The sequence below is a fragment of the Xiphophorus couchianus genome, chromosome 18, assembly GCF_001444195.1.
Source record: "Xiphophorus couchianus chromosome 18, X_couchianus-1.0, whole genome shotgun sequence".
Classification (NCBI taxonomy): domain Eukaryota; kingdom Metazoa; phylum Chordata; class Actinopteri; order Cyprinodontiformes; family Poeciliidae; genus Xiphophorus; species Xiphophorus couchianus.
Genome location: NC_040245.1, coordinates 18,282,223 through 18,294,473, shown reverse-complemented (window position 1 = coordinate 18,294,473; position 12,251 = coordinate 18,282,223). Strand labels below are relative to the sequence as shown.

General features: G+C 36.9%; 1 protein-coding gene across 3 annotated transcripts in view; it reads right to left on the bottom strand.

Moving 5' to 3' along the window:
- fam168a (family with sequence similarity 168 member A) overlaps positions 1 to 12,251 on the bottom strand; it is a 34,849-nt gene that overhangs the window by 5,210 nt on the left and 17,388 nt on the right. For all 3 annotated transcript variants that reach the window (XM_028045378.1, XM_028045377.1, XM_028045380.1), the window contains 4 exons: positions 7,772 to 7,852; positions 1,763 to 1,908; positions 1,055 to 1,241; positions 40 to 166 (listed from right to left, as the gene is read on the bottom strand). In XM_028045378.1, the coding sequence (XP_027901179.1) occupies positions 54 to 166; positions 1,055 to 1,241; positions 1,763 to 1,908; positions 7,772 to 7,852 (527 nt within the window). In that variant the 3' untranslated portion in view covers positions 40 to 53. The remainder of the gene's footprint in view (positions 1 to 39; positions 167 to 1,054; positions 1,242 to 1,762; positions 1,909 to 7,771; positions 7,853 to 12,251) is intronic.

Genomic DNA, 12,251 nt, shown 5'->3' with positions numbered 1-12,251 from the left:
AGAAGAGGAGGCGGAGGGATTTCCTCTGTGGATACTCACATGATGGGTGGGTTCTACCAGTGAGGCGGTACGTAGCTGTAACCGGGGGTCCCTTGGGGCCTGTAGGTTGGCACAGTAACTGGGTGTGCTCCGATTGGTGGGTGCTGGGGTGTTGTCAGCAGAGTCCCTGCACACATTTAACACCAGCATTAATGTGAAAGAAGCTCCTCTCTCATACACGGCTTTAGAAAAGTACTGAAACCCTGCTAACCTTTATGTCACGTTACAACCACAACTTCAGTATACTTTATTGAAAACCACAAATGCTCTCGAAAGCAGGGCTAGGTTAGAAACTATAAAAAGCACAAAAAAGCCTGCATCTAAGGCGACAGGCCAGGTATGGAGAGCACAACTCAGAGAAGCAGCCAATACGCCCACGCTCACTCTGGAGGAGCTGCAGAGAGACACAGCTCAGCTGGGAGAATCCGTTAACAACAACTACTGGTTGTGCCTTCCGCAAATTTGGTATTAATGTACGAGAACCGTCGTTGGAAAAAAAAAAAGCCATAGCATGTCTTGTTAAAGTTCGCACACACTGAAACACACATTCTAACCTGCAGCCACGACAGCTCACAATGTGAAGTCTGAATACAACCATAAGCATATGCTCGCTTTCTGGTGAATAATTTCTGTTTTACTTGGCAGTATTTTCCTGAATTCAAATGTTTTGTAATAAATGACCACTCTGACCAGGTCCAGATAAAAAACGGAATGCATTTCTGAAATGGAAACTTTTAAATACTTTTCAGCAGCCCACATCATACTCCCAATTATATTTTTTCTAATAGAAAACTAAATCTTTAATCTTTAGAATTATTGGAATACAATTAGAAACATGCACTACCTTGAGTTGTTTCATCACATAAAAACTCAATAGAAAACTTTAAAGTTTGTAGTTGCAAAGTGACCAAAATGTGGAAGAAGCATAAGGGAGATTAATGGTTTTACAAGGAATAGTAGTTGACAGTTGCAGGGTCTCACTTTGTACACATTCCGGAGAGAGTATTGGTTCTACCTGCGCTCATGGCCATGGTTGTCCCGGCTACCATCCCCATGGTAGGCATGCCGTTGTTACGAGGGGCAGGAACAGGGACTGGGGCAGGGTAGAGGGCTGTGGAGGGGATGCTGTTGGGCTGCACCACAGTGGTGTGATGGATCACATGTGGCTGGGCAGCGTACACTGGTTGGGTGTAGTATGCTCCCTGTCAAAGAAAACAAGTAAAAAGAGCTCTTAGTGATGCTAGCGATGGGGGCATGCCACATGTACAGCGTGGAAGAATTATAACAGTATTAAAGTGCTTCATCACAGTTCTGAAGGCAACGTTTGAAACTAAACGTTAAATAAATATTCATGTGAAGGCTAGAGCATGACGAAAGTGATATGAACAGAGATAAACGGCTGAATAAATCCAATCGCATTTAAAGAACACATTCTGCAAATCCCTAAAACAAGAAAAACGAATCAGGAGAGGCTTTAAATCTCCTCTAACAATTTGTTTTAACATCAAGATTTGCAAAAAGTCTCATTTCCAAGCTATTGCACAGATTGCACGCCATTTGGTCGCAAGTTTGCCAAAAATGCTTCAACAAATAGTTTTTTAATAGCCAGAGAAACGATGTTGCCAGCAAGGAAAAACAAACGTTAAATGGTGGAGACAGCCAAACAGGTGGGCCAGCAAACACAGAGACATTTCCAATGCAATGTCATCCGTGATGTCCTTACCTGTGCGTAAATGTTCTGCTGAGGGTAGGCACTGCGGATGGGGTACATAGCTGTGGGGTATGGGGTGGGAGTGGGGGTGTAGGGAGGCGGTGCTCCATTTGACTGAGTGGGGGGCACTTTGTATGGGGTTCCCGCTGGGGTGTATCCTGCAAATATCCAGAAAACAGCTTAAATTAATCAAACAAATGCTAAGTAGTTCAAAATTTTATGTATAAATAGACTTTTGATTATTAAAATAAGTTAGGAGAATTCTACAAAAACTAAAATGAAAATACAAAACTCAAGCAACTAAAAGCAATTTATACAAGTGTATCAAATTCTGTTTTCATTTCCATCTTTTCTAGGGGAAAACCTGGAAATGTGAAACATCGTGAGATCTTTGAGAGGATCTTGTAAACAAAGTTAACACGTGTGGCGCCTAAAAGTTATTTCGAGTTTTGAGCTGAATATTTCTGCTTCTATTTTTTCCTTCTCAGTGGAGTCGGAAGCATTTTTCCAGATAAAAACAGCAGCCAACTGCTTCTTCAATCTAAGCTGATAAGAGCAATAAAACCTAAAGCAGTAACTGCTGATAAGATGCTGAAACCCTCAGAGGGAGCTAAAAATGGAAGTGCAGAGTCAGATAATTATACCAGGCTTTTCACTATGAGCTGAGCGTGAATAAAAAATAGCTCCTGAAATGAGCCATTGTTGCCGCTCAGACGCTGCTATAAATCCATTACGTCAAAATAACTTAAGAAAAAGAATTGTCAAAAGTAAAAAAAAAAAAAAAGTCAAATATTAAACAGATTTTCCCCAAGAAACTTTGAAAGAGATGCGTCTCAAGACCATGAATGATATCAATTTTGCCACATTAATATTTGCATTTCCTGTAAAGACCACCAGATGGGGACTGTTTGTATTTAAAGAAGAGTACAGCCTCACAATCAGCAGAGAAAAACCCATCTATCCTGAAAAAAATAAATCAGATTTAGCAGGCTTAAACTGGAGCTTTGAATCAAAGCCTTCTTTTAGTATGCAGAGAAAAGAAGAAAGAAGCTGTGTAAGCAGTGACTATGGGCTAAATTTAAGACATCACTTTGATTGTAGGGAAACATGGTAGGCATTAAATAATTTAACAGAGAATCCTCACTTCACAAAGATTACATCACTCTTTGAAAGATGGTATTAGTCTCATTGGGCTGTGTTCTTATGTAGACTGCTCTGAGGGGGTGCAGTACCTCTGAGCAGCCACAGGATGGAGCCTGAAGGTCAAACATGCTACTAGCTAGCTGCTGCATAGCTTTTGAGAAGCCCTTCTCTTACACAAGGACAAGGGAACAAAGAGATGCTGGAGCTGTTCTCGCTACCTGTGATTGTATGCTGGAGCGTGTGTGTGTGTGTCTGGGGGTGTGTGTGCATGCTTTCACGGTCAATCTCTGATCTGATGTCCACGCAGGGCATTAAGAGACCATGGTATGAGACAGACGCACAAAAGAAGCGCAGACAGAAAAAAAAACTGTCCGTCAATGGTCTCGATGAATAACGACCGAGACGCGTTTTTAATCAGACCACAACTGGTTTTATCTAGCGATTCATTCATGTTGAGGGGAAAAGAAAATGAACTATTTTAATCCCCTCATGAATCAAGCCCAGCAGAAAGGAGTCGGCAATCAGACAACACAGCCACAACAGAAAGGCTCAGGTTTCTGTGAGAACAAAAGCAGATCTGATGTTTTGCTCGACTTCCAAAAGATGAGCCTAAGCTCAGGCAGAGGAAGAGAGGAGGCAGCTTCAGAAGGAGCAAAGGAGGAGTCTATAAAACCTGCTCCTTCCTTTGTTACAAACCAAATCCAAGAGGACAGGAAAACACCGAAACACTGAAGGGAAAACACTGATTTCGTCTTGCTAATAGAATTCAGTTTTGGCAAATTTATCAAGTCATTGAGGGACATTCATTACTTATAAGATATGAATATAAATCACTGACCCTTTGCTCTGTTCTCTCTCTCTCTCTCTCTCTCCGTCACCCCCTAATGCTCACATAATTGGGTCTGCTCAGTAATGGAAAAAAATAATAACAACCAGACTTCTTGTCATTAAAATCCTTACTTTTTATGATTACTAATAGAGTCTGGAAATGAACAGCATATTGTATTTAAATGATTATTTTCTAACATCTATGTTTGAACAATGAAGCCATTTGGGTTTTTTGTTTTTAGAAACCCAAGAGTCAAATCGCATTGTATATAAATACCATTTCAACAGGGTAATGTCAAAAAAAGTTAATTGATTTCAGGAACATTATTCATTTCACACACAGAGGGATTTATTTAAAGCTCTTATTTATGTTAATTTTGGTTATTAAGACTTACAGTAAATAACCCACATATCAGTTTCTTAAAATATATGAATATTGCAATGAGACAAAATTTTTTTAACAAAGAAATGCTATACCATGGCTTATATCGCTGGCATTTCAGTCACCTCCCAGCTTCATTTCCTCTGAAGTTTATATTTTCTGTTACGTTGCAATTACACCAACATTAAATTTTTTTCCATCGTTCGCATTTAAATACATTGATGTAATGAGCCAACCTTACTTGAAAGGTGAAATTAAAAGAAAGGTCGGACATCTGCTTCAGGGTCTAACTGGATATGGGGATTGAAAGAGTAATGCTTGGAGAGATTTTAAACGGTAAAGTTAAAATATTTCGGTGTTTATGATCTGAGACTCAGATTGAAACAATTACAACTGCCCAGAGTTGTTGATCATTTATCCACCTGAAGGTTTAATGGAGCAGGCCTGCAGCTGCTTAATGTGAGGGTGTGCTTATTCTTCCAACGTTACTCATCTCTTTTAATAATTAAAGATCTGTAGATTATTCCGAACCTCTGAGTTAGGAGGTTCCCTGTTCTTAAAGGGGCAACGAAATGTGTTTTCCAGGCACATGTCATTTTAAAGCATAATCATTTGTAATAAAAATCTTATGTATATCAAATATGACTTAAAAGAAATTTTACTTCCTGATTTAACGCCTTGAAATTGGGCCTCGTGCCTCTTTAAAAACTTCTGTTCTTTCTGAAACTCCGCCTTCAGGAAGTCATCATAATAGTGCTCATCTATTAACCCTTTAATAACTCCTTTTTTTTTTTTTACCAGCATTGCACTGAGAAGTAGCTCCTATAATGATGCACAGTTCTGCCAGGTGTTTTCCAATTGCTGCTGGCTACTCTGGAGGAGCTGAGCAGTGGAGAAGCAGGCCATGGAGTCTATGATATAAACAGTGTTTGATAAGGTAACTGACTGATTAAGTATCGTCTTAATCGTGACGTGCAAGTTTATTCTGTTTTACCTGCGTTTTACTTTTTCTCTTTCCACTAGTCAATGTAAAATACAGCTAAGAATGTTAAATGTCAGTTTTCTCAAAAGGTAAATGCTAACCCAAGGTAATTACTGAGGCTTAAGGCAACTTCAGAGCGGCCGCATTCCTATAATAGCTGCCCTGTCTAACAACAGTTAATATTGTTATAAATGGACTTAAGAGAGAGAGTTTAAAATAACTTCTTTATGTCAGTTTATGTTGCCATCTTGGTATCCCAAAATACCAAATTAGATCCATTGCAATCAGTCACTGTGGTGACGATCAGTAAACTAAGAATCAATAGTTCAAAAGTTTAATAATTCAGGTAATTATTACACATTAATTTCTCAAAATAATGTTTTCTCTTCACTATAGTTGTGCATTGTAACATGGTTGGTTGAACACATGTCCAAATGATGTTATCAACTTAGTCTTAAACTAATTTTAATTAGTTTAGTGTTAATTTGGCCTCATTTTCAAAAAATCTCCAATACAAACCTTGGTCTTCAAGCATGGATATTCATATTGAACTGTGGTATTTCTATATAATTCTGAGTCACTTCATGTTTCATTCTTACATGCTTTTGGTGATGCTGTATGAAGAACCCACAGTATATTATTGCGCAAACTAATCTGAATTTGTTGAGAATTATTTTGTTCTCATTTCCAAATTCGAGGTTCTTAAAGAGAAGAGGCGTCAGATATGGCTATGATGCAAAGTGAAACTTCTAAATTATTTTAAGATATACAGCATTTTCATCACAACTGAAGGTAACAGTTGACAGCGTGATTTTACAGCACAATAATAACAACCCTTTAATTCTAATGTTAAGTTATTTTTGCTGGTAATCTTGTATATTAGAGATAAGTTATTTGTTTTGTTCCCTCATGAATTTATGGTGTACTCCTGTTCAAAATAACTCAAATAAATTGTCAGTACTGTGCTTATCTCTCCATCTATTATTTCAATACCTAAACCTCATCAAGCAGGACTGCATAGACAATAACTGATAGGTTTATTTAATTCCTATCTAGCAAGGATTCAGACCAGTCGTGATTGTCTTTTCTGCAGAATAGGAGGGAAGATCCGAGACGCGACAAATCGCTGTAAAACACTGTCTGGGATCAACTCTGCCAGATCTTTCTCTGCATTTGGCTTTATTAGAAAATACAAGGAAGGAGGTTGGGCCTTCTCACATAGTCACACAAAGAATTTGAAGAAACTAAAACATATCTGATGATTCGAGTGCCAAAGCCTAATAAAGCAGTAGAAGAATTAAGAGTTCCTCCTAAAATCCTTATTAATTCTATTTCCTTCCATAAAATCAGTCCCTCCAAGAGGTGAAGGAAGGTTTTTATGGTGGGTTAAAGATTTGTTTTGTGATCTGACAATAGAGATTGCTCAGACTAGTGTAGTGACTGTAAAACATAAATTGTGACATCTAAAAAAAATACAAAGGTTTCAATTAAACTTTTTTTCCTAAGGAACATAGAGATTGGCTGTTTAAAACAATAACAGTCTAAACTATTTGGCTGTTATTTTTTTTCTGATGCTCAGGTGGTGCCTCAACTTGGCAATTTTGATCTAAATTACTGGTTTTGTTAATAATTACCCTCAACTATTGTTTAGTGATTCACAGCCAAGTCAGACCCATTGTTGCACAACGCCCACCATGTTTGCCCATTGGGTGGTAAGTTGTTCTCGGAAACATTTTGAATAAAACAGAAGCACAGTAAGATGCTGTGTAAAGACTGATTAAAGGCACTGAAGGAAACCTGCAGGTTTGCTTGTTATTTCAGTCTAGCATCAACAGGTGCAAACGGCAAACAAGTCTAAATTTACTTTATTAACTAAAGTAATTTGTTGAATACGACTGATGATTTCTCAGTTTGAAGAAAAGCTGTCAGGAAAATGTGCAGTTGCAATACTATTGTTAAATATTGCCATGACAAATGTAATCAGATATATTGTGCAGCTCTAGCTTTAAATAGAGCCATCAAAATCTTCTAAATGCTTATGAGAATAACTACATAATGTTTTATTCCAGTAAGTGAAAGTATCCTTTTTACGATCCTTGTGATTTAAATTTAAAACTTGAATGAAGTTTACAAAAAATACTTTGAGTGATACAGTTATTGTCAAATTACATTTTCCTTAAAGCAAATACAACAGTCAGCTTAAGTGGACGTTTTGACACTGGCATGCAAGCCTTCTTGCAGTATTAATTAAGTTTCGTAATAATTACTTATGACATTTGGACAAAATGTTAGAATCTGTGTTACAAACTTTCCCATTTTTCTCTACTTTCAACTAGTTAGAAACTAGTAGATAATGAACAAGTATGTTATTCTTAATTTCTCTAAACATGTAATGAATCTGTTCCAGCTGAACTAGGGATTATTATAATAAAACAAATGTTAACAAAAGAGGCAACAAATTGACAAAAAAAACATTAGAATGTAACAAGCTTTCCAAACAGCCTGTTCTAGTTTTATTTCTTTTTAAACCAGAGAAAAATAAATTTTCCCTCTAACCCCACCTCATCAAAACCCGTTTATTGGATTTTTTTCTCTGCAGAAAACTCCTTTAACATGTCTTTAACAAAAGCAATAAAAGCTGACAGCTTTATTATCTCTTTGTAGAACAGTGAGAGTTCAAGCTCACCTGGTGGATACCCAGGACTGCCTGTTTGATAGAGGTTCGGAGTGTAGGTGGGAGCTGTGGCTGGATACCCTCCTGGATAGGCTGAGAGAGGAAGAACACAGGTGGAAAAGAAAATGTTACAAAAATCCCTCTAAATAAGCACAGGGAACACACAACACACATACGAACGAGTGTACAACAAAGTATTTAGCTTGAAGCAGGATGTGCACAGATGGCAGTCATTAAAAAAAAAAAAAATCTAAAACGTCTGCAACAATAACACAGTCGGCTGAATGTGTCTAACATTCACCGATTAGGCAGACAAGGCACACCTGCCAATATGCTGTGGGAGGAGATAAATTCAGAAGCATTAGCCGTGCATAAGGATGCACGTGAGGGGGGTAGACACACACTGCTGTGCGTCATAAATCACATGTCGGGCAAAGCAACAAAGATCCGACATGATGAAGAGTTTTCTGGGATGTAACGTGAAGCTACGGAAAGATACCAAGAAGCAACGACAGGAAGCAAAACAAGCAAGCTTCAAAATACAGTAGAATTCTAATTATATTATGCAGATTATTTGTGTTGCTTTAGAATCAATAGAATCTAAGATAGTTTTTAAAACATTTCTCTGATTAAAGGGCATTAAATAGTTAACTAAATCAGACTATTTTATTAGAACTAAAACTGACCTGGACTGCATGTAACTTGACTGGATTGTGTTGGAATGAACTGGACTGGTCTGGGGTCTTATAGGAGCTCATTTATGTAAAATTTGACTCTATGGGTCTCACATATCTAGTGGATCAATTTGTCTTGTACACAATGCATTGGGATGTCTTTTAAACAGGTTTCCTAGAAATTTGTACAAACCCACCAGGTGCAAAAACTCGAAAAATGTCTTAACTAAATTTTTACTGTATTTTTACTTTATGATTTAAACTTAAATTGAAAAAGGTGTAATAAATGTGTTTTAACATTTTAAAATGTATCCGGTTTTGATAGATATGATCATGAACAACCATTGATACTAATATTTAGCATTCGTTAACTGGTTGTTTGGTTGGTTAATCCATTGAAGGAAGCATTAATTCTATCAATCAATCGAACTTTATTTGTATAGCACATTTCAGCAACAAGGCATTTCAAAGTGCCTTACATCATAAAAACACAAAGTCATGCAACAAAGAATCTAACAAAATTTGTTGTGTATGTTGAAATGTTTTGTAATTAGTATAATTACTGGCAAATTAATTCTCATCTACAGCCTTAGAGGATTGAACTGGAAAACCATTTGCTAGTTTTTGGCCCAATCTCAGAAATGTTCTATATTTTGAGGAATCACCACAGTTGATGCCAAATATATTCCTTGGGAGTTGTGACACTTTGTTGATTCCAACTCGGTTGTGACTTTTAGCTGGGTGGGAGAAGAGAATCAGTTTAGTAAAGAACTAAAGTTGAGCTCATGAGGATCAACAACCAATCAAAATGTTGAGTGCCATGTTTAAAACTCACAGGGTTTCTATCAGTTCAAATCTGTCCAATTAAAAAGACAAAACTACTAGACTATGACATTAACAAAATGCAGCAGAATAACATGAGCTCAATTTGGATATTATTCGCCACATACTACTACATAGGTAAATTTCTCTACAGCAAAAAGCTGTACTGACAAGTGCCGTTTCCAAATCCATTTAGTAAAACATTCTATATTTTATCATCACCAGGTGCTTTAAATAATTCCAGTATGGCTGGACATTACAGGTAAGAGCTTCAGCTTTCAATCAGATCGTTTAATACAACATTAGTAAGCTAAGGTGGAGATATTAAGGTTCTTGTAGGGAAACTGAAACAAGTCTTGTGATTTGTGTAGTCACAGTGTGCCTGTGGTTCTCTACAGAAACTTAACATATGCTCATTGTAGAGCCTTTTTCTGTAATGTCCAGTTTTGTTTTACAGAGCCAGTGAAGAACAAACTAGCAATCAGTGAAGCAACTTTGGTGAAAAAACCCTGAAGGAGCGAAGAGGAGAGGCAACCGATATCCCCTTAACTAATTTTATAAAGAGGTTAAGAAACATAGATAAAAATATCTGAAGAGGCTCCCACTCAAACTGGAAAAAGCTTAAAGGAAACCCTGTAACATGACTGATCACAGATTGAAATCATAAAGCAAAGGCAACACCTTAATTGTGCGTGAACTGTTAAATAAATAGTGGAAAAACTTCATTACATTAAAATAAAGTTTGCCAAAAAGAAGGGAAAAAAGCTTTGCATTGCAACCCACTTCAATCAACTTTTATTCTTTTCACAATAATTAAAACCAGATCCTTGGGATCGTAGAGGAAAACTCAATGAAACACCAGGCGGTTTTGATGACCTAGTTAAAAGCCAGAACTCCTCAATCTCACAGAATTTAACTCGTGGCGTCTTTAGAGGTTTGGTGAAGACCTAAGTAAATAGTTCAGAGGGATGGTTTAATATGTGCAGCGATGCCTACCAAGGCTTAGGAAATGGAAAACAGTCTGCTTTTGTATCTTGTTCTATTGTATTCAATTTTCTGCCTGAATGGTCTGAGTGAAGGCCTATGTGTACAAAGGGAATGAATATTTGAGTCAATAACACCAAGATTACGGGTTTAGAGAAACCTTGGAATGTGAAAATGTAATTCTGCTAGAAGACCAATGTAAAAAATAATGTGAATTATTTGTCCTTTATATTTTGGCAATTTCCCTTTTAAACAGGTAATAGAGGGACATAAAAGTCTTTCTAAAAGTACTGCTTAACATGCCGTTTGATTTCATTAATTATTAATGGAAAAATACTTGAAGTAGTGGTCAAACGACAACTTCGTAATATTTATTTAATCAAGGATGGGCTGCTGGGGGAATCTGACCAGCCAACATATACTTATGGACAGTTTGTCCATCATCCAGCTCATCAACTCTAAGTAACGCACTAGCTCTGTGATCAGACTGCTAAGCACAGAGAAACAGAGTTCCTTTTATGTAAAGATATAGACTTGATACTCAACTTTTCAGACTTCTCTGTTCATTGTCTTCGTTTTAAATTCTAAAACACCAGCAATATTTTACAGTACAAGGATTGCAATGAACAGTGGACATGCTTTAAATATGGAAGCTGGGGGGGGGGGGGGGGGGGGGGCTGAAACAAAGCAAGGAAGAATGAATGAAAAGAGGACAAAATAAAAAAAAAAACAATAAAGGAAGGAAAGAATGATAGGGAGAACACAGGAAGAAAACAGAAAAAGTAAGAAAATGCAGCACAAGAAAGGAAATGAAGAATGGAAGGGTTAAAGGAAAGAAGTAAAAACACCAAGAAGGAAAGAATCAAGAAAGAACAGTACAATATTGCAAATAGCTAGCCTAATTAACCAGCTAATGGCTTGTTACAGCTTGTTGCAATAAACATTTAATTTGAAACGGTTTCAAAATTCAGTAAATAGTATTGAAGTTTTCACCGTTTGTCTTAAGCTGGAGGAAATTGTAAAAAAAACCACACCCGCTTATGTACTCATGAAAGTTTTTATTCACTGTCAGCCATTTTATGTTCTCCTCCTGACAGTACTTGTGCTGCTTAAGCTCTACATGTGTGTCCACATATCACAATCAACATCAAAATGACCAAAATGGTTCACTATTAGTCAAGGTTATCCTACCTAAAGTATCTCATATTTTGGGTGGAAACAAAATATGAAATACAGTTACCAGTACCAGTATAGGTACAGTTAAAATACCTAAACTGATTACTTATTTGACAGTCTTGTAAACAGTTTGTGATTCTTTCTAAACATTTTATTCTGCTTTTGAAAACATAAATTATTAGTAGAATGACCAGTCTGGCTTTAACTAGTCGTTTTTGCAGCTTCCCTGTCTGACTTGATCTCACATGGCAAAACAAAAACCTTAATTCATATCATTTTACAGACGGAGAAAAGGGGCTATAAATCACAAACTACATATAGGGCTAATTTTAATTAACTGTGAGGGTTTATCAGGGTGAATCACATACTGGCATTGATAACAGAAAGTGAGCCCACAACAAAAGGAGGAAATGAAATAATTTCAATCAGCATAACTTGAACAGATTAGCTGACTCTATAGTAACATCAGTTGGAGACCTAATGTTAAAAGTGACCCATGTACAGTAAATGGATGAATGAATCATGTATAGATGACAGATTGATGGACAGCCAAACGGAAAAAAACAGAAACAGGTGGAAAGTAGTATCTTTAGATAATAGGATACCTCTTTTCAAACAGAACATAAAATGTGTTTAAAGGTGCAGTATTATGTGTTTTCCAGCTACAATGCCATTTTATAGCACAATCAACTAATTATGTTAGTTGATTCAGTTGTTATAGAAATGCTGTATATATCAAATATGAGATATATATATATATCTCAAATAGTGAGTTCATCAGATGGGCAGTGTTTGCTAATTCCTGCTGGCTAGTTTGAAAGAGCTGGGAGTGGGAG